The sequence below is a fragment of the Oncorhynchus tshawytscha genome, linkage group LG19 (assembly GCF_018296145.1).
Source record: "Oncorhynchus tshawytscha isolate Ot180627B linkage group LG19, Otsh_v2.0, whole genome shotgun sequence".
In the NCBI taxonomy this organism is placed as follows: domain Eukaryota; kingdom Metazoa; phylum Chordata; class Actinopteri; order Salmoniformes; family Salmonidae; genus Oncorhynchus; species Oncorhynchus tshawytscha.
This window is the reverse complement of record NC_056447.1, coordinates 45,748,643-45,772,261: the sequence shown is the minus strand read 5'-3', so window position 1 is coordinate 45,772,261 and position 23,619 is coordinate 45,748,643. Positions and strand designations below refer to the sequence as shown.

The 23,619-nt window shown below is 41.9% G+C and overlaps 1 protein-coding gene across 1 annotated transcript; it reads left to right on the top strand.

The window, feature by feature from the left end:
• Positions 1–23,619, top strand: LOC112218850 (F-actin-capping protein subunit alpha-2). The gene is made up of 10 exons (XM_024380067.1): positions 1–103; positions 9,727–9,790; positions 14,438–14,489; positions 14,648–14,711; positions 21,044–21,250; positions 21,362–21,441; positions 21,914–21,992; positions 22,087–22,158; positions 22,296–22,358; positions 22,591–23,619. Exons 1-10 carry the CDS (start codon positions 65–67, stop codon positions 22,729–22,731), a joined length of 861 nt encoding a protein of 286 aa, XP_024235835.1. The 5' UTR covers positions 1–64; the 3' UTR covers positions 22,732–23,619.

The following is a 23,619-nucleotide window of genomic DNA, read 5'->3' as shown; positions in this document are numbered from 1 at the left end:
CCGAATCCTCCCATTTGATGACGTCAGATGTGGCTTCTACAAGCTGGTGGTGCCGGAAGAAAAGATGGCGGATCATGAAGAGCAGTTATCTGATGAGGAGAAGGTAAGATGTCATTTTTAGCATCTCTTGATTGGATGACATATGATATCGTGTAGGTATGTGTGCGTTTATTAAAAATATTAATCTACTGTGCATAAACAGACCGCGATTTCTCACTCTGCTAGTCTATATTTTTAGCTCGACAGCCTCTGCCCAACTTCCGCTCCTTTGCGAATCTCAAATGGAGACTCCTTGTACGGTCCTATCTCTGAAATAGGAACCATGCAGTGTATAACAAATAAACTAACGCTAACATCTCACCCCCCCCCCTAATCGTGAATCCTGTAACCAACGCCGTGCTGTAATTTGTGTTTCTTTATCGCTTTGTGTGATCATGTCTCAACTTCTCACGAATGAGCAGATAACGTTTAAGCAAGTCACCACCTCGAGCTCTACACGCCCTGTTCGTGTTCTGTATTTGTTGCACAATATACTGATCATGTGCAATTTACTGCTGTTTGTCTGTGACGGATATGACTAGTGTTGAATCTCGGATTTAAATATTGCTAAGCCAAGCTGGCTAGCATGATATCATTGTCACTAGAAAGCTAGCTAAACTGAGAAGACAACAGTATCGCGGGTTGGCTGTACATTCTCATTTCCTTAAAAGGAATAGCAGTAAATTAACCACTGCACAAGAAATGACTTCAGATCAATGTTCAACATTATTCATCTTCAACTAGTTTGTCCACAACATCTTAACGTCAGAAGTTTATTAGGATTTTGACAGGGCATCGTCCAATGGGTGTGGCTCCCTCTTCCCCATCAGTCACCGACATTCGCTAATCATGCTAGCACGTTAACTATTGTGGGTTGAGTGTAAGGACTGAGCCACCATATGTCGCCGAGATGTAACATAACATTCCCCCACCCCCACCCGGCCCAGTAAACCACAACTTCAAGTCTAGCTGGCTTCACTCATGATATCCCCACACATATTTTAGCTAGCTAACGTTAGCTACAGTGCATCACTGTTGTCAGGTAGTACGAATACAACACAAGTAATGCTATTTAGGCCATGTATTTTGCATTCAAGTCTTCTCATGCTAGGGAAACTCTTTCAGCAGCCTACAGCTGTTCTAGTGTCTCAATTGAATTTATCTAAAGACCGTGCCTTCAGAAAGTATTCATACCGCTTGACATATTCCACATTTTGTTGTTACAGCCTGAATTCAAAATGGGTTAAATAGATGTTCTTTCACCCTTCTACACACAATACCCCATAATGACAAAGTTGAGACATGTAGTTAATTTTCCATACATTTCAAAAAAACATAAATATCTAATTTATGTATTCACACCCCTGAGTCAATTTTTGTAGAAGGACCTTTTGCAGCGATTACAGCTGTGAGTCTTTCTTTAAACACTGTCAAATTGGTTGTTGATCATTGCTTGATTGCTTTTCAGGTCTTGCCATATATTTTCAAGTAGGTTTATGTCAAAACTGTAACTCGGCCACTCAGAAACATTCACTGTCTTGATAAGCGACTCCAGTGTAGACTTCCAGTGTAGGGCGGCAAGTAGCCTAGTGGTTAGAGCGTTGGGCCATTAACCGAAAGGTTGCTGGATCGAATCCCCGAGCTGACAAGGTAAAAATCTGTTACTCTACAAGGCAGTGTTCCCCGGTAGGCCTTCATTGTAAATAAGAATTTGTTCTTAACTGACTTGCCTATTAAAATAAAGGTTACTTAAAGAATGTGGCCTTAGGTTATTTTCCTGCTGAAAGGTGAATTAATCTCAGTGTCTGGTGGAAAGACTGAACCAGGGTTTCCTCTAAGATACCTTTAGCTCAATTCTGTTTGTTTTTTTAAATCCTGAAAACTCCCCAGTCCTTAATGATTTATAAGCATACCTATAACAGGATGCCACCACTATGCTTGAAGATATGGCGAGTGATACTTAGTGGTGTATCGGATTTTCCCCAAACATAACACTTTGTATTTAGAACAAGAATACCACTTTTTTTTGCAGTATTTAGAGCCTTGTTCCTAACATGATGCATGTTTTGGAATATTTGTATTCTGTACAGGCATTCTGTCAATTATGTTAGTATTGTGGAGTAATTACAATGTTGTAGATCCATCCTCAGTTTTCTCCTATCACAGCCATTGAACTCTGTAACTGTTTTAAAGTCACCCTTGCCTCATGGTGAAATCCCTGAGCGGTTTTCATACTCTTCCGGCAACTGAGTTAGGAAGGACGCCTGCATCTTTGTAATGACTGGGTGTATTGATACACCATCCAAACTGTAATTAATAACTTCAGCATGCTCAAATGGATATTCAATATCTCCATTACTTTTTACCTCTCTACCAATAGGTGTCCTTCTTTGGGAGGCATTGTAAAACCTCCCTGGTATTTGTGGTTGAATCTGTGTTTTAATTTTGCTGCTCTACTGAGGGACCTTACAGATAATTGGGTGTTTGGAGTACAGAGATGAGGTAGTCATTCATGTTAAACACTATTGCACACAGGGTCCATGCAACGTATGTGATTTGTAAAGCACTTTTTAATTTTTTTTAGGCTTGCCATAAAAGGGGATGAATACTTATTGTCTCAAGACAATTCAGTCTTAAATTTTTTTTTTTTAAACAACTTTAAAAAAAATCTAGTTCTACTTTGACATTATGTGGTATTGTGTATAGACCAGTGAAAAATGTAAATGAATCCATTTAAATTCAGGCTGTAATGCAACAAAATGTGTAAATAGTGAAGGTGTGTGAATACTTTCTAAAGGTACTGTGTCTGTGGAGCTAATGATGCATTAATGTGATGCAGCCAGCTAGCTGTCAGGAAACAGCTGCCATGGGTGTAGATGATAAACGAGTCCCTTTTTTAAATAACCAAATGGACCAACAAGTTATTTGTGAGACCTTATATTTGCTGCTAGGGACTGATCTTTATCTCTTGGGGTGGATTACTTTCCTAACCATTAACTGTGATATTTAGGGAAGACAGAGTTGCCCCTCTGGGTTTTAGTGAACATTTGAAAAAACAAAGTCTACATTTTTAAATGATTTAGGAAGGAAGAGTCAACACCACATGCCCTTACGGTGCAGGCCTGCCAGCCTCCTTGTTACGCAGGGCTGCGCATCAGGAGATTGGCATTAATCTGTTTGCGCTCCACTTAAGAGATGCTGCTGAACGTATCGTATCCTACCGCTGTTTCTTAGCACTGCCAGATGTGAAGTTGAGTACATGTCATCTTTTAAAATGCCAGTCTGTGTTGATATACCCAAGTGAGGGTTGAACTTGCTCAAAGTGCCAGAGCGTACCATGGAAAAGTCTTAGCTAGAGACAATGCAGTGGTTTGTCTTTCAGAGCCCAGCAATTGTAACAATGTGGCCTAGCCTAATGGCATAGAAGGCTTTCCAGAGTAGCCTACTGAATGTAGTAGACCTATGTACGCCTAGCTCATTGAGTTGGCTCGAAGATTGCTTATAGATGGGTTCATATGGGAAGGTTAAGTGCAGTCTCGGAGCCAGTAGCAATCGAGCTTGCAAACTACAGATATAACTGCCCAGCCCCAGCGCTGTCTCTCTGGTGTCGCCCTCAAACACCTACTTGACCACTGTATCACTGTCTGCAAGTGTCTGCTCTACTCTGACTTTTAGTGACTATTTTAAACCTCAGCCATTTTAACATGGCTTACTTTGAAACTGAGAACAATGTTTGGGTGTTAGGCTAAATGACAAAGTAATCTGAGACTTTTTACAGGAGATTGTTGTCAAGTAGCCTACTCTAATAAACAAACCATGGGTTATCATGGCTGGACTTACAGCCTCACAGTAAACATCATGATTTCTGTAGTATTGGTCTGCTTCTCCTGTGTGTGTTTGTGAAGAATGTCTAAGGAACACTTCTCTTGTCTGTACGTGTCTTCCCTGCTATGATAGATTTGGATGTGCAGGAGAAACAACCCTGGTGGTGCTATTCAGTGTGCAAACAGCTCCAACTATAGCCTGGGCCTGCTACAGTATGACTCTGGAATAAACAGATCTTCTGTATTCCACCCCAAAGTGTTAACAATCTATTTGCTGTGTTCTCATCTTGGCAGCAGGGTGCTTTATCCCCCCCAGCCCAAAGCAACATTCAGGCCTGCAGTACAAACAGTAGGGCCCTATAACATCTGCATTGCGGAGAACGCGGTTGGAATCACGGAATCCAGACATTAAAACCGAATTCAACAAATATTCAAAAATGTGAACTTTGTATGAAATCAACTAAATATATTGAACTTTTTGAAAATCCATTAATTTGCCCAAGTTAATCATAAGACATGAACAAAATGAACCAGTGATATTTTGCTGCAACTTTCTGAAAGAGCACAGGAATGCCCCTGTCTTGTGTAGCCGTTAACGACAATGCTAATGATAACTCTCTGCTGGTAGATGGAAAGGCTTCCCAAAAACCTTCCAAATTTAAATGTTAAACCTTTTACGGCTAGGGGTCGATTCGACAACATCCGTTGAAATTGCAGAGCGCGAAATTCAAAATAAATTATTAGAAATATTTAACTTTCATACAATCACAAGTGCAATACACCAAAATACAGCTTAACTTCTTGTTAATCCAGCCACTGTCAGATTTCAAAAAGGCTTTACGGCGAAAGCAAACCATGCTATTATCTGAGGACAGCACCCCATCAAACAAACACATGACAATCATAATTCAACCTGCCAGGCGTGACACAAAACTCAGAAATAACTATATAATTAATGCCTTACCTTTGAAGATCTTCTTCTGTTGGCACTCCAATATGTCCCATTAACATCACAAATGGTCCTTTTTGTTAGATTAATTCCATCGTTATATCCCCAAAATGTCCATTTATTTGGCACGTTTGATTCAGAAAAACACCGGTTCCAACTCGCCCAACATGCCTACCATTTATCTAATAAGTTACCTGTAATCTTGGTCCAAACATTTCAAACAACTTTCCTAATCCATCTTTAGGTATTTTAAAACGTAAATAATCAATCAAATTTAAGACGGAATACACTGGGTTCAATTGCGGCTAAAATGAAAGTGGAGCGAGTTTCAGGTAACGCACCCCAAACGAGTACACTAGGCTGGACCCTCGTTCTGAATAGCCGTACTTCTTCATTTCTCTAAAGAGAAACATCAACCAATTTCTAAAGACTGTTGACATTTAGTGGAAGCCTTAGGAACTGCAACCAAGTGCCACAGAAATCTAGGCTCCCGTAGAAAACCAATTGAAAATACAGTGAACTCAAAAAAACAAAAAAAATCTTGGATGGTTTGTCCTCGGGGTTTCGCCTGCCAAATAAGTTCTGTTATACTCACAGACATTATTTTAACAGTTTTAGAAACTTTAAAGTGTTTTCTATCCAAATCTACCCATTATATGCATATCCTAGCAGGCAGTTTACTTTGGGCACACTTTTCATCCGGACGTGAAAATACTGCCCCTATCCCAAACAGGTTATTAACTATAATGAAGCCTAGACCTACCTGGCAGAATATCATTTGCCTCAATCCAGTGGTCTTTTATTTAGGAAACTCTGCAATCACATGAGTGCTATAGAAACACCACCAACCAAACAATACAAACTCATTTTAAAATGTCTTAGATTTTTCCCAGATCTCAAGTGGTCTCCTGTTGTGGTTTAAGCATTATTGTGAACTTAGAACATGACATTTTGTTGTTTTTCTATTAAAAGTGTGATTTTTATTTTTTAATCTTTGGCCTTTAATTAAACAGAAAAACACAATGGAATCAGACAAAAATAAAACATTTTATAGGGCCCTAAAACAGCAATAACATTCAGTTGAAACAAGAATGAACTAGCCTAATTCTGAATTTGTTTAGGCGTCGGGCAGTAGTATTGGTAAGGGAAACACTATCTGCATTTGTCAAACTAACCGTAACAAGGGCTAGAATGTCACTGGTCTCAAGTTCTTCAAAGACGAAGATTTGTGGAAGAGTGACTATAAACAACTCAATGGTAGATGTGTGTTTGTGTCCTTTGCCCCATTTTATTTTAGAGGTTCTGGTCCAGTTACTTCCAGGGACATTATGGGGATGATTATCTTCTTTATTTGTGGCTATTCTTCTCATCGCCTCAATGGTTCTGACAGAACAGAAGACCCTATGCTGGCTACCCATGTACTGTTTTTCTAGTTGTACTGTGCTCAAGGTGCCAATTCATATATCACAAATATGGGGATGGATGGAGAGGTGCCAGGATGGAGGATTTAGCCCCCTGGAGTACACATCTATAGGATGCCTGCAGGCCAGATACACCCCTTCCTCCTCCCTCATGGTTTAGAGTTCTGGAGTGTTCTGATAAGAAGTGTGATTCTGGGATTAGGGATGGTGTTCTAGAGCTGTGTGTTTTGGACTAACAGATGCTCCTGAGAGTGTTGATGTGTTTCGGTTTCCAAAACATTATCACTGGAGGACAGAGAACACAGAGAGAGCATCTGGTGACTGTCTGCCCAGGAGCTTTACAAACACTAGGCTCCTGCAGGGGGTCTCTCTGTGTGTGTACGCATGCATGGCTTTGTGAATGTGTTAGGCTATCGTCTAGGCCAAAGTGTGTTTTATAAGATTATAGCGAGTAGGGTGGGTGACTAATTCCATGGCCAAATTTGAAAAAGATTTAAGTCCTTTGTTTGGTGTAAAAAAACAAATCCTCCTTGGAGCCGGTCTGTTATCAGTGTTCCTTTGAAATGACCTCATTGTGTGTGGGTGTGATCCAAACCTAGCGTCACAAGTATTTAATTCTGTGGACACTCCAGCTCTCTCACACCAAACAGCCAGTTAGTCAGAGACACAGCAGCATCTCTAATAAAGGACGTGGCAAAAATCTTTTAAGTTTGCCACCATCAGTGTTTGTCTAAATACAATCTGTTGTGATGAATTATTTTTGTCTCTGACGCCAAGTGATTTCAGTTTAAATGTCGACTACTAGATTGTCATGCTGCAGATTGTCATGAGGCAGTAGGCCTTTACTAAACATACTAAGTATCCAAGTAATGGTTGTTCCTTTCCTCACTTCTCGCTTCTACTGATGTTACTGCAGGTTAGACAGTAGCACTCGATGAAACACGACCACTTCACTTACCCTTGGTATTATCATTAGCTGTCAGATTTAAAGTGAGTGTCACAAGTCTGTCAATTTCCTTCAGAGGCTTTCTCAGGCTAGCCCTACTGAGGTGACACCAGTGCCCTTGTCCCAGGCTACATCTGTCACTGTCAGGTCAGCTGGCTAACTTCTAGCCTTCCTCTCTTCAGTCTCACCTAGTCTGACTCCTTGATCTTCACTATGGTGGGGTGCAAAAAGACCCTCAAAGCAACCTGGTGATGATCACAGCATGCCTCTTACCACTTTTCACTTCAGTAAATCACTTTCAATTCAATAAAGTTGTGATTGAATGTGGAGGTTAATGTGGAGGTACAGTTTGTTTGCTCTGTCTGAACAATACCTGCATTGTCTCCTGTTATGACACACACTCTGTTAAAGAATAAAGATGGCCAAGTGATTATGATATTATTATGGGCCAGTGATTACACTGAATTGATAGTCATTTATTGAGCCCTTTTTTAACCAGGAAGTCAGCTGGTGAAACAGATGCATCATGGACCATGGTTTAGTAACTAACTACTGACATGGTTTAAATTGGTTTCTTGAGAATCACCCCAATAGTCCTAATTTAAGTGCATCATGCCTTTTTATTCACGCCAACAGACGTCTTGTGTTAGTGTCACTACATCAATTTTAACACAGTGCATTGGTAGGGTAACGCAATAATGGGGTCGAATAAGGGTAGGCCTAACGTTTTTTTAAAGACTCAATTCTCTTACAATATAAACTTGACTAAGATTAGCAGTGAAATAAAAAGGCACAGCATCTCACAATGCTAGGCTATAAGAGCAGAGTTGAGTGTACATGTAGCTGAGGAACGCTCAACTCTGTTACATCGAGGTAGAGTTGAGTATTGATAATTGGTCGCGTGAATTACTAACAACAACTTATTATTTTATTTATTTTTAGATCCTTTTTGACTAGCCAAGACAGTTAAGAACATTCTTATTTACAATGATGGCCTAGGAACAGTGGGTTAACTTCCTTGTTCAGGGGCATAAGAACAGATTTTTAAATGTTAAAATGCTTACATTTACCTATGTTTGTCCTGTACAACCACGGTTCTTTCGCAGGGTGCTGAAATTCATACTATTTAATAAACTTTTGAATACAACTGAATATTTCCTAATTTGTGCCAATTGAATCTGTTTACGTAGTACATCAAGGCATCTAAGTTACGTCTCCAGGTGAGCAACACCAATTAGGAAAAAGTCAGTTGTATTCTAAGTTTCATTAAAATAATGAATTTCAGCACCCTGCGGAAGAACCGCGGTGGTAAAGGTAAATATTTTCAGAATGTAACATTTGACCAGTATTGACTGATGGTGACTCCATGTTGTTGCTCACAAATCGCGTGACCAGTTATCAGTACGGCCAGTTATCAACTCTGCCTCGATGTAAGAGTATGGAGTCGAGTGGTCCTCAGCTAGTTTAAACTGAGCATAGCAGATAACACTGCAGCGCCACTACGGGGCGTGTGTTTACGTTGCTCTGAAGCATAATAAGGGAGGCCTGATCCAAATGGCTCCATTTTTAGCAATGAACACTTTATTTTATTTTTCCCCAGAGCAAGGCCAGCAGCAACGAAGACACACAAGAATCCCAGAGCACCTCTCATGCTTTCACCCTATCATCACTCATTAGTGAGAATCAATCTGCAGCCGCACTGGGAACCAAAGCTCTCATGCAGACCACTAATAAGGGCCCCAGGGAGAGGCACACTTTCCCAGCCTGTCAGTCCAGGGGAGGTGGGGAACAGGGATGATAGACTAGCCAAGCCCTACCCCTAGCAGAGAGAGGGAGGGGTGCACTTCACTACTAGGCTCCTCAGCACATTTTCATGCCCTTATATGGTCATGAGCCACCAGGGTAGGGAGGGGCTGCCTGCCCCACGCTGTCAGTTTCACATGTGACCTCCAAAGAGGAAATGTGGTGCAGCAGGGGACAGACAGTTATGTTATGAAGAGAGGACAACTCTGGGTGCATGATGGCTGAGAAGTGAGAATTGTGGTTGTAAACCCACTATTTGTCCATGCTTTGGGCTTAGCAACAGAAAATACAGTCCTTATTAGATGGGGTTAGAGGGGTTGCTTGTGTGTTTCGCACTTCCCCTTATTGACAAGGTTTTTAATAACTGATTAACGTAGTCATGATAAGAGGGGATCCTCTGACTGAAACCAACGCCAAATTACAATAAATGGATAAACACATCTACCTGATATGTCTATCGTTGTGACATCACAAAGAAATGACTTTAAACAACAAACAGATTTGATTTAATTTACCTTGGAAGTCATTGCAAATGCAATAGAACAGCAGAGTATGCATAACATTTTAGTATGTTTATTTGATAGATGAGTGTGCTGAAATAGCAGTGGGCCGGATTCTAACTAGGCACTTTTTCTCTCTTTATTTATTTTCACCATGATGCTCCTCTGTTTCATAAACAACAATAACAAATAAGCCGGTGATGCGGATGTCAGCTTTTAAAGTGTCTGTCTTGCTGTTTTGTAGGTACGCATAGCAGCAAACTTTGTCATCCACGCCCCACCGGGAGAGTTCAACGAAGTTTTCAATGGTGAGAGTTTGTCTTTGTGTGTGTGTTATATATGTGTGTGTGTTATATATGTGTGTGTGTGTGTGTGTGTGTGTCTATCGCCCAAAGTCAGGATACTGGTCTGAGCGCCACAACTCCCAATTTACCTGCTGTAACGCCACAGTTATAACTGGAAGAGTATCCAGTCACAGCATCCTGATGAGCGTGTCACTTGACACCGATAACCCTTCGCATCTCGAAACCACACACTGCAGAACAGACTTCTCTCTCTGTATTTCAATATTTCTGTCTCACACCCACATGCACTGTCTAGTTTTCTACTAGCCTGTTGCGGAGTATTTCTGAGAGGGAGAGACTGAGTCGCTGGCCCATAATCCCCATCAGACCATGCACTATGCTCCTAACATAATGAATGAATGACAGAGTCATCACAAAGGCCAGACTTAGGATGTTTCTCAATATGCATACTACCGTACTCCACACTCATGCCCCGAGTGCATTCTCCCAGGACGTTCTCTGGAGTACGTTCTTGTGAATACGAGAGTGTGGAACGCATAAAACGTTACATTTGAGAAAGCACTTCCCCTACTGTAGTACCTCACGCTGCACCTCCCCCTACTGTAGTACCTCACGCTGCACCTCCCCTACTGTAGTACCTCACGCTGCACCTCCCCTACTGTAGTACCTCACGCTGCACCTCCCCTACTGTAGTACCTCACGCTGCACCTCCCCTACTGTAGTACCTCACGCTGCACCTTCCCCTACTGTAGTACCTCACGCTGCACCTTCCCCTACTGTAGTACCTCACGCTGCACCTCCCCTACTGTAGTACCTCACGCTGCACCTCCCCTACTGTAGTACCTCACGCTGCACCTTCCCCTACTGTAGTACCTCACGCTGCACCTTCCCCTACTGTAGTACCTCACGCTGCACCTTCCCTACTGTAGTACCTCACGCTGCACCTTCCCCTACTGTAGTACCTCACGCTGCACCTCCCCCTACTGTAGTACCTCACGCTGCACCTCCCCTATTGTAGTACCTCACGCTGCACCTCCCCCACTGTAGTACCTCACGCTGCACCTCCCCTACTGTAGTACCTCACGCTGCACCTCTCCCTACTGTAGTACCTCACGCTGCACCTCTCCCTACTGTAGTACCTCACGCTGCACCTCTCCCTACTGTAGTACCTCACGCTGCACCTTCCCCTACTGTAGTACCTCACGCTGCACCTCCCCCTACTGTAGTACCTCACGCTGCACCTCCCCTACTGTAGTACCTCACGCTGCACCTCCCCTACTGTAGTACCTCACGCTGCACCTCCCCTACTGTAGTACCTCACGCTGCACCTCTCCCTACTGTAGTACCTCACGCTGCACCTCTCCCTACTGTAGTACCTCACGCTGCACCTCCCCTACTGTAGTACCTCACGCTGCACCTCCCCTACTGTAGTACCTCACGCTGCACCTCTCCCTACTGTAGTACCTCACGCTGCACCTCTCCCTACTGTAGTACCTCACGCTGCACCTTCCCCTACTGTAGTACCTCACGCTGCACCTTCCCCTACTGTGGTACCTCACGCTGCACCTCCCCATTCACTGATCCTTCTTCCAGCCAGGACAATGGCAACAATTGACGAAACCAGATATACTCAATGCAAACGTTTTACATAATTATTAGTTAGATATATGTGTATCGTAATACTCTAGCTAGCCAGCGATTTATACAGGCAAAAATGACCTAAAACTAATGTTATGTAAGGTAGATGTACATTTTTCGTTTGTAGTTACCAATTCTTCGTGGCGATCTGGCTACCTAACAGTAGTATCTAGCCAGTAAGCCCCATTGACTTATGGGTTTGCGATCAGGTAAACATGACAAAATTAACACCGTATATTTATTAACCTACCAAGATAAAATATTGTAGTCTTGCAACATATGAGATGTGAATAGGCAACATTTCATTCTGAAGTCGGAGGGTATTTTCACTTCGCTTCAGTTCAAATTTCAATACATTTAGCGTAATATTTCTTAGCATACTTTCAGATGTATGCTTCAATATGTACAAACGGGAGTACGCATTCAAAGTGCTTTGTATACTTTGATATGGACAATTTGCATGCTTGGAGCATGGTAATATGCATTTTGAGAAACATCCTGACTCTCTGGGTCAGTAGGGCAGCCCTGCTTTGAGGTCTCAGCCCAGTGCGTATGATCACAAACGGGCCGACCGGAGAGGAACAAAACCAGAAAATATTTAGCACATTGGTTGTGAGTGTGTACTCCTGCCCACGTCCATGATTAGCTTTGTCACCTCGGACTGCCTCCATTTCACAGCCCAACACACACAGTGTCAACACTTCCCCTTTCATCTCTTTGAGTTCACAGCCCTTTACAGTGTGTGAACTTGCCATGGCTGGTTTAGCTTCATCCTAGGGCTCTCAATTTAAATTGAACCTTTATGGGATCGGTGTCCCTAAACCAGGACAGTTTTTGCTCAATATGCAATAATGTGACTAGGAAACATCGTATACAACAGCCAACTTTTCAGGACATAGACATGTCTTTACATGGGCCGAAAGCTTAGATTAACAAGAATTTAACTGTAGTGTCCAACTTACAGTAGCTATGACAGAAAAAAAAGACCATGCTATTGTTTGAGGATCGTGCACAACAACAAAATGCATCACGGCAATGCTATTACCGTAGCATTTTTGTATATACTCTATAGTTATGTACTTGAATGTATAAATTGAACTATTTAGCACATTTGGGCAAACTCCTGGCAGACTTGATGCAAAATATTGTGTAGTGAGGTAATTCTTACTGGATCAGTCTGAAACTTTGCACACATGCTGCCATCTTGTGGACAAAATCAAAGTTACACCTAGGCTCCTATCTTAATGTGTAAGGCCTTTCTCTTGCATTTCAAAGATGATGGTGGAAAAATATATATAGCAAAGAAAAAAACATTTTCTTTTACCAGATCTAGTGTGTGTTATTCTCCGACATTCACATTTCCACAAACTTCAAAGTGTTTCCTTTCAAATGGTATCAAGAATATTTACATTTATAGTTACAGGTCCTGAGCTACAGGCAGTTAGATTTGGGTATGTCATTTCAGGCGACAATTGAAAAAAAGGGTCCGATTCTTAATGGGCTTTATTGGCATGGGGAAACATGTTTACATTGCCAAAGCAAGTGAAATGGATAATCAACAAAAGTGAAATAAAAAACATAACAGGAAACATTACTCACGAATTATCAAAACAATGAAGACATTTCAAATGTCATATTGTGTGTGTGCAGTGTTGTAACGATGTACAAAAGGGAAAATAAATCACAAAAATATGGATTGTATTTACAATGGTGTTTATTCTTCACTGGTTGCACTTGTCTTGCTGCTGTGATGGCACACTGTGGTATTTCACCTAATAGATATGGGAGTTTATCAAAATTGGATTTGTTTTCAAATTCTTTGTGCGTCTGTGTAATCTGAGGGAAATATGTGTCTCTCTGGTTATACATTTGGCAGAAGGTTAGGAAGTGCAGCTCATTTTGTGGGCAGTGTGCACATAAATCAAATCAAATGTATTTATATAGCCCTTCGTACATCAGCTGATATCTCAAAGTGCTGTACAGAAACCCAGCCTAAAACCCCAAACAGTAAGCAATGCAGGTGTTGAAGCACGGTGGCTAGGAAAAACTCCCTAGAAAGGCCAAAACCTAGGAAGAAACCTAGAGAGGAACCAGGCTATGTGGGGTGGCCAGTCCTCTTCTGGCTGTGCCGGGTGGAGATTATAACAGAACATGGCCAAGATGTTCAAATGTTCATAAATGACCAGCATGGTCCAATAAATAATAAGGCAGAACAGTTGAAACTGGAGCAGCAGCACGGCTTGGTGGACTGGGGACAGCAAGGAGTCATCATGTCAGGTAGTCCTGAGGCATGGTCCTAGGGCTCAGGTCCTCCGAGAGAGGGAAAAAAATTTAAAAAAGAAAGAAAGAAAGAGAGAATTAGAGAGCATACTTAAATTCACACGGGACACCGGGTAAGACAGGAGAAGTACTCCAGATATAACAAACTGACCCTAGCCCCCCCGACACAAACTACTGCAGCATAAATACTGGAGGCTGAGACATAGCGAGACCTGGCTCTTGAGAAGACAGGCTGTCAGTCTCTCGCTCTTTTGGTCTCTCTATTCAATATAAAGGGCCTTATTGGCATGGGAAACGTATGTTTACAGTGCCAAAGCAAATGGAATATACAATTAACAAAAGGGAAACATTAGTAAACATTACTCGTTCTCTCTCAGGGGCTTTATTGTCATGGGAACATGTATACATTGCCAAAGCAAGTGAAATAAACAGTCAAAGTGAACAGTAAACATTTCACTCAACATTTAAAAAAATAAAAAATTCAAATGGTATTATTGGCTATGTACAGTGTTGTGCTAATAGTTGATGTATGAAAGGGAAAATAGATTGTATTTACAATGGTGTTTGTGCTCCACTGGTTGCCCTTCTCTGTCTGAGTTTTGTCCCCATGATAGCCCTGTGACTGGAATGTTTATGTATGATGTAGAGGGATGTGATTTGATGTGAATCCTCCTGTGTGTTTGTGTGCTGTAGGTTTCTGAACTCTGACGTGTGGTTCTGTACTTCCCACAGATGTACGATTGCTGCTCAACAATGACAATCTGCTTAGGGAAGGGGCAGCACAGTAAGTGATGAAATATAGACCCGTGGTCTGCTCACGTCAAACTATCAACAGAATGAGTACATTATTAACCAACTAGAAAGATGAGGTCTTTGTTTCTCCAGGAAGTCATTCATTATTGGCACTGATTAAACCTTGTACCTGTTTGTCTGTTTCTTTAGTGCTTTTGCACAGTACAACGTGGACCAGTTTACCCCGGTGAAAATCGAGAGATATGACGAACAGGTAGGACTACAGTGAAACAAGACATGCATGTTTTTCATCAGCTTTCACAATTCACAGCCTTTATCCAGTCAAAGCCTATAGATGCTAGTGACTCCAAACCTGGTATCATTAGAAACAAACCACAATAGGGATTAACAGCTCTAGTCATGGATTCTGAGAATAACTACATACAGGAATGAAGCCTAGTGCCTTCAGACTTACCTTAGGGGTCATGTTTTATTCAATGGACTGAATATTAGCCTTGTTGCATGTCGATTGTATTATGTTTTTATACACAAACAATAATTCCTCTTCTAGTACTATGGTGGTACTATTCCAGATCAGTGTGGTTGTGGTGTTGCCTAGGTAACACAATGATACACCAATAGATGTTCTGGTTAGCACACACTAGAATGCATATCAGGAATACAGTGCATTCAGATAGTATTCAGACCCCTTTTTCAACATTTTGATACGTTAGCCTTATTCTAAAATTAATGAGTTTTTATTTCACTTTTACAAATAAAACAAATCATATTTACCTAAGTATTCAGACCCTTTACTCAGTACTTTGCCACAGCGATTACAGCTTTGAGTCTTGGGTATGACGCTACAAGCTTGGCACACCGGCAGTTTCTCCCATTCTTCTCTGCAGATCCTCTCAAGCTCTGTCAGGTTGGATGGGGAGCGTTGCTGCACAGCTATTTTCAGGTCTCTCCAGAGATGTTCGATCGGGCTCTGGCTGGCCTGTTCAACCTCTCTTTCATATCGTCTGAGATCCCCAAGGATTGGAAAGCTGCCGCAGTCATCCCCCTCTTCAAAGGGGGAGACACCCTGGACCCAAACTGTTAGACTTATATCCATCCTGCCCTGCTTATCTAAGGTCTTCAAAAGCCAAGTCAACAAACAGGTCACTGACCATCTCGAATCCCACCGTACCTTCTCCGCTGTGCAATCTGGTTTCCGAGCCGGTCACGGGTGCACGTCAGCCACGCTCAAGGTACTAAATGATATCATAACCGCCATCGATAAAAGACAGTACTGTGCAGCCATCTTCATCGGCCTGGCCAAGGCTTTCGACTCTGTCAATCACCATATACTTATCGGCAGACTCAGTAGCCTCGGTTTTTCTAATGACTGCCTTGCCTGGTTCACCAACTACTTTGCAGACAGAGTTCAGTGTGTCAAATCTTAGGGTATGTTGTCCGGTCCTCTGGCAGTCTCTATGGGGGTGCCACAGGGTTCAATTCTCGGGCCGACTCTTTTCTCTGTATATATCAATGATGTCGCTCTTGCTGCAGGCGATTCCCTGATCCACCTCTACGCAGACGACACCATTCTGTATACTTCCGGCCCGTCCTTGGACACTGCTATCTAACCTCCAAACGAGCTTCAATACCATACAACACTCCTTCCATGGCCTCCAACTGCTCTTAAACGCTAGTAAAACCAAATGCATGCTTTTCAACCGTTCGCTGCCTACGCCCGACTAGCATCACCACCCTGGATGGTTCCGACCTAGAATATGTGGACATCTATAAGTACCTAGGTGTCTGGCTAGACCGTAAACTCTCCTTCCAGACTCATATCAAACATCTCCAATCTAAAATCAAATCTAGAGTCTGCTTTCTATTCCGCAACAAAGCCTCCTTCACTCATGCCGCCAAACTTACCCTAGTAAAACTGACTATCCTACCGATCCTCGACTTCGGCAATGTCATCTACAAAATAGCTTCCAATACTCTACTCAGTAAACTGGATGCAGTTTATCACAGTGCCATCCATTTTGTTACTAAAGCACCTTATACCACCCACCACTGCGACCTGTATGCTCTAGTCGGCTGGCCCTCTACATATTCGTCGCCAGACCCACTGGCTCCAGGTCATCTACAAGTCCATGCTTGGTAAAGCTCCGCCTTATCTCAGTTCACTGGTCACGATGGCAACACCCACCCGTAGCACGCGCTCCAGCAGGTGTATCTCACTGATCATCCCTAAACCGATCGCTGCAGCTGTACATAGTCTATCGGTAAATAGCCCACCCAATTTACCTACTACATCCCCATACTGTTTATTTATTTACTTTTCTGCTCTTTTGCACACCAGTATCTCTACCTGTACATGACCATCTGATCATTTATCACTCCAGTGTTAATCTGCAAAATTGTAATTATTCGCCTACCTCCTCATGCCTTTTGCACACTGTGTATATAGATGCTTTAAAAACAAAAGAATTCTACTGTGTTATTGACTTGTTAATTGTTTACTCCATGTGTAACTCTGTTGTCTGTTCACACTGCTATGCTTTATCTTGGCAGGTCGCAGTTGTAAATGAGAACTTGTTCTCAACTTGCCTACCTGGTTAAATAAAGGTGAAATAAATTTTTTAAAAAGGACATTCAGAGACTTGTCCCAAAGCCACTACTATGTTGTCTTGGCTGTGTGCTGTCTTAACTCTCCTGTGGAGATCTGAAGGATCAGGTTACTGTGGATCCGCTCTACAGCGTGCTCTCTCCCGTAGAGGGGGAGAGCGGAAAGTCGGCTGTTTTATGGCGGTCGTAAAATACTGCCTCTATGCTCTGTAGTGTTCGAGATTGGAATGTAAACTGTGGGACACGGAAACACTTGGACATCAAAAGTTTGGATAATTAAACAGCATTTATATTTTCAAGAATGTGCGAGTGGTCCGTGGACATTTAAGGGACAGGAATGACGAGTGTTTGTTGGTGATCTCATGAAGGACAGGAAACACTCATCACTGTGTCTTTGGTTGTGTACACCTAATTATGGGGTATGTGATTAAACAAACTATTTGTGAAAAGATGTCATGTGATGTTAACCCATATTTTCTCATTTCGGTTTTCATATAGTTAACCAAATCAGTGGCCACGCCCACGTGAGCATTGACATTACATCGGCGTCATGGAACGCCCCTTTTCCCAGAAGTGCATAAAACCCACTTCTGACGAAATTTACATTAGACCAGAAAGCATGGAGCTGTGGCTACATGTTGAAATGGTTAAGAACTACAACTTTTTAGGCCACGGAGACCATACAGTGTGTAGCGTTGGCTACTCGGCTGGAAATGGTTAAACTCAGACTATCAATCACTACAGAATAAGAGCAAATCCTAGACGTAGAATTACTGGTCTGCAGCTGGAAATTACATAAGTCTAGTACGAGAATACAGACAACCGCGGACGCATATATTCTATGTAACGACCATCTGTACGCCTGACGAATCCATTACAACAGACACTATCCAGAGCCGCTGAGAAAGCGACAACTACGAAAGACAATGTGATTTCTGGGGAAGTTAACCAGAGACTCTATGATGAACTGACTCTCCATCAGACAGACCGGCGATTCCAACAGAGAAGACGACAACGACATACGGGCATAAATATATACATTGCAATTGCGTTCAAATGAGTGGCCGTTCATGTGCAAAGGATTAGCATTTCAATGAATATAATTCTCAACTCTGTTTAGTGAATCCATTTAGCCTTTCCTGCTTTTTATCTGTCCCCACCCCCTTTCCATTGTCTACCAAGACGTCATTACGGTTTAGCGCAGTAGGGCCTTATCAATACATTGTTAGTAGCCAATAACTATATTGTTTTATTTCTGTGATTTGTTTTATTTATTTACTAAGCCAATTTGTGTATCGCTGATTCATTATGGACACTAGGATTCATGCAGATATCCAAGGGTTTGCGACGTTCAGTAATGACAACTGATGAGGTAATAATATATTGATACAAGACTGTACTCTATAAGATATGAAAATATGTGGAGAGTCGATTCGGGAAATAGACTCAACATTTTCCCATGGTGCCCCGACTTCCTAGTTAAAGTTTACATGATTAATTTAATCGCGTAATAATGAATACACATTGTTATTTTGTCATTCTGTCTTCACATTTAATGATAGTCAGACACAACAGTGCTTAGGATCATTGTCCTATTTTGAAGGTGAACCTTTGCCCCAGTCTGAGGTCCCGAGCACTCTGGACTAGGTTTTCATCAAGGATCTCTGTGCTTTGATCCGTTCATCTTTCCCTCGATCCTGACTAGTCTCCCAGTCCCTGCCGCTGAAAAACATCCCCATAGCATAATGCTGCCACCACCATGCTTCACCGTAGAGATGGTGCCAGGTTTCCTCCTGAACTAGCGCTTGGCATTCAGTCCAAAGAGTTCAATCTTGGTTTCTTCAGACCAGAGAATCTTGTTTCTTATGGTCTGAGAGTCCTTTAGGTGCCTTTTGGCAAACTCCAAGTGGGCTGTCATGTGCCTTTACTGAGGAGTGACTTCTGTTTGGCCACTCTACCATAAAGGCCTGATTTAGTGGAGTGCCGCAGAGATGGTTGGCCTTCTGGAAGGTTCTCCCATCTCCACAGAGAACCAGAGCTCTGCCAGAATGATCATTGTGTTCTTGGTCACCTCCCTGACCAAGGCCCTTCTCCCCTGATTGCTCAGTTTGGATTGGCAGCCAGCTCTAGGAAGAGTATTGGTGGTTCCAAACTTCTTCTGTTTAAGAATGATGGATGCCACTGTGTTCTTGGGGACCTTCAATGCTGCAGACATGTTTTGGTACCCTTTCCCAGATCTGTGCCTCGACACAATCCTATCTTGGAGCTCTACGGACAATTCCTTCGACCTCATGAGCCTGGATTTTGCTCTGACATGCACTGTCAACTGTGGGACCTTATATAGATAGGTGTGTGCCTTTCCAAATCATGTCCAATTAATTGAATTTACCATAGGTAGAAACATCTCAAGGATGATCAATGGTAACAGGATACACCCGAGCTAAATACATAGGTATTTATAGAAGGTGTGTGTGATTTATTTTACGACCACCATTCAAAAGTTTGGGGTCACGTAGAAATGTCCTTGTTTTTGAAAGAATCCCTTTTTCCATTAAATAACATTAAATTGATCAGAAATACAGTGTAGACATGGTTCATGTTGTAGCCATCACTCCTGTGTTCCAATGGCATGTTAGCTAATCCAAGTTGATCATTTTAAAAGGCTAATTGATAATTAGAAACCCCTTTTTTTTCAATTATGTTAACACAGCTGAAAACTGTTGTCTTAATTTTAAAGAAGAAATAAAACTGGCATTCTTTAGACTAGTTGAGTATCAGCACTTGTGGGTTTGATTACAGGCTCAAAATGGCCAGAAACAAAGACCTTTCTTCTGAAACTCATCAGTCTATTCTTGTTCTGAGAAATGAAGGCTATTCCACGTGAGAAATTACCAAGAAACTGAAGATCTCATACAGCGCTGTGTACTACTCCCTTCACAGAACAGCGCAAACTGGCTTGAACCAGAATAGAAAGAGTGGGAGGCCCCGGTGCACAAATGAGCAAAGGGAAAAGTAGATTAGTGTCTAGTTTGAGAAACTGATGCCTCGCAAGTCCTCAACTGGCAGCTTCTTTAAATGGTACATGCAAAACACCAGTCTCAACGTCAACAGTGAAGTGGTGACTCTGGGATGCTGGCCTTCTAGGCAGAGTTGCAATTAAAAATCCATATCTCAGACTGGCCAATAAAAATAAAGATTAAGATGGGCAAAAGAACACACACTGGACAGAGGAACTCTGCCTAGAAGGCCAACATCCCAGAGTCGTCTCTTCACTGTTGACGTTGAGCCTGGTGTTTTGCATGTACTATTTAATGAAGCTGCCAGTTGACAATTTTGAGCCTGTAATCGAACCCACAAGTGCTGATACTCAACTAGTCTAAAGAATGCCAGTTTTATTGCTTCTTTAATCAGGACAACAGTTTTCAGCTGTGCTAACATAATTGAAAAAGTGTTTAATTATCAATTATCCTTTTAAAATGATTAGCTCACACAACATGTCATTGGAACACAGGAGTGATGGTTACTGATAATGGGCCTTTGTACGCCTATGTAGATATTCCATACAAAATCTGCCGTTTCCAGCTACAATAGTAATTTATAACCATGTCTAAACTGTATTTCTGATCAATTTGAGATATTAATGGACAAAAAAATGTGCTTTTCTTTCAAAAACATGGACATTTCTAATTGACCCCAAACATTTGAACAGTAGTGTGTATGTATATTTTTATTGAGACCTGCTTTGTCATAATGTGGTATTGTGTGTAAATTGAGGGATGAAAAAAATGATTGAATCTATTTTAGAATAAGGCTGTAACGTAACAATGTGGAAAAAGTCGAGGGGTCTGAATAATTTACGAATGCACTGTAGATCAGGAAAAAAGAGGCAGCGAGAGAAAGGAGCACAACTCTTTCCCTTCCTCCCCTTTTACCTCCCTCTTCTTACCTTCCTACGGATCTCCCCTCTCAATCTCTCTCCAGGTCTTAATCACAGAGCATGGAGACCTGGGCAATGGGCGGGTCCTTGACCCTAAAAACAAGATCTCCTTTAAGTTTGACCACCTGAGGAAGGAGGCCAGTGACCCGCGGCCCCACGATGTGGATGGCGCCATGGAGGGCTGGAGGAGTGCTGTGGATGGTGCTGTCCGGGCCTACGTCAAGGAGCACTACCCCAGCGGAGTCTGCACCGTACGTCTGGGCTGCATAACACCCATCTTCTTGATCCTTCGCTGTTAAATTCGTCATTTTATCATATAATGTGAATTAACTGAGTACACTGAGTGTCAAATCTCCCCTTAGATTTACGGCAAAACCATAGACGGACATCAAACCATCATCGTGTGTATCGAGTGCCATCAGTTTCAACCCAAAAACTTCTGGTATGTATGGACTTTATCATTTAAAGATGCGAGATGAATGAAGTATTTTAGATTTCTAGTCATGTAAATGGCTTCAAACTCCCTTCAGGCAGAATCTAAAAATGTTTAGCCTGCAAACCTTCTATTGTCTGGTTTACACACTAAGCACTGTTCAAACACAATCTTAGCTTGCTTTTTTCGCTACTTGGCTAACCAGTGCCTGTTGGTTTAGAGATTGTTGGCATCCCGTTACCTTGTTGAGCCAGCCCCGATCAGGTTAATATAATTGAAATGGTGCCGTGCCAATCCTCTTTGCGGTGAGTTTTACTAAGCCTAAGGCTCCCTGAGTATAATGATCTTATAGCTTCTGTACAAGATCTGATACCTCTTAGGAAAGACTGTGTAGTGGATAGAGGGGGAGTGGGAGAACACTCAACACACACTTAGAGAGCTTGTAGACATACTAAATACTTAATTTCTTCTCTTTGTAAAGGAACGGACGTTGGAGGTCAGAGTGGAAATTCACAATTGGCTCCTCCACCACTCAAGTGGCCGGCATCATGAAAATCCAGGTGTGTGTGTGTGTGGGCGCATGGTTTTCGTGTAAGGTAATTGAGTTCCAGACCATTGCACACTAATAACACACCACTCTCGGTCTGGTTGTAGGTTCATTACTATGAAGACGGCAACGTTCAGCTGGTCAGCCACAAAGAGGTCCAGGAGTCGATGTCCATTTCTGTGAGTACATCACTACATGGAATACGTGATGAAAAACACACGTCAAAACATGTACATGCACATTAGTATGTATGTTTGACAATCTATTTGAACCTCTTGATTCACTTCCTGATTTCCACTTGGTTCCTCTTCACTAGAACGAAACTGCAACTGCAAAGGAGTTCATTAAGATCATTGAGGCTGCAGAGAATGACTACCAGGTGTGTGAGATTGGGAAAGCTTTGATATGGACACGTGTGCCTAATAAAGTAGTTGTTATATTTATAACACAAGATACTGAAGCATCATATTTTGTGACGTGTAATGTTGATGGCAAACTAGTAGCAAGTGTCTCTGGAAACCATCACAGAGTGACAATTCCTGTCAATTGTGGTTCTTATTGTGACACGCAAAAGCCCAGATGAATTTCCCTCTCTTCTCTTACCCCGTCAGACTGCCATCAACGAGAATTACCAAACCATGTCGGACACCACTTTCAAAGCCTTGCGCCGCCAGCTTCCCGTGACACGCACCAAGATTGACTGGAACAAGATCCTGAGCTACAAGATCGGCAAGGAGATGCAGAACGCTTAAAACAAACAAAACGGAAAACCCCAACATTGCATGACTGGATTGTTGTATCGTCTTTGTACAAATTAGATTAATGGGGGGCAGAAAAGGTTTGGTCTCACAGAAAAAGTCTACTTTTATGAATGCTTTTATACAGACACTGTTAAAAACATAATCTGTATAATACCTAGATGATAATCATGATATTATTGTTGGCAAAATAGGATGTGGAGGATGACGTGGAGCATAATACGTCTCAATGTATGTGTGCAATATTTATTAATATGGTGGTGAGCCCAAACCTTTTCTTTGACCTAAAGAAAAACAATTCCAATTGTAATGATGAAACGATTATTTTTTGAGGAGTATCACTGTAAAATATATTTAGAGTAGGACTTTATTGGCAAATACAGGATAAGCGAATCCTCTACTGTACAACACGGTTACTGTCTCATACTGTAAAGAGTCCCTCAGTCGTGTTCAATTGCTCGTACTTTTATGACATCATAATGACATCTTTTGCACAAGCGGTTAGTCACCTTTGCCAATGTCTACCACTCAAGGTTCTTGTTACACTTCATATTGGTACTCTCCCCACAGTTTGCCTCATACGTGAACATCTCAAGCTTGCGACCCTCCTGGCTAAAACTGCAGTTAACTCCCTGACTTCTGAACTGAATGTTCATTTAGCAAAAAAGGAGAAACTGATAACTTGACACGCTTAATTAACAAGTCTTTAATTGCTACTAAATGTGGATAATGTTGAATTTACAATAAAAGGTAAAAGTTGAATTTACAATAAAAGGTAAAAGTATCACTTTCTCCCCCAGTGCTTATTTTTTTATTACAACAGATCTGACTTATAACATGGCACATTGTAATATATACCTGTATTAAACATCCTTGTCTGAA

Excerpts from the sequence above, each read along its gene's own strand:
- LOC112218850 (XM_024380067.1), top strand. The coding sequence starts at position 65 with ATGGCGGATCATGAAGAGCAGTTATCTGATGAGGAGAAG. Across the intron at positions 9,791-14,437 it reads GTTCAACGAAGTTTTCAATG|ATGTACGATTGCTGCTCAAC; the intron begins GTGAGAGTTTGT and ends TACTTCCCACAG. Across the intron at positions 21,251-21,361 it reads ACCCCAGCGGAGTCTGCACC|ATTTACGGCAAAACCATAGA; the intron begins GTACGTCTGGGC and ends ATCTCCCCTTAG.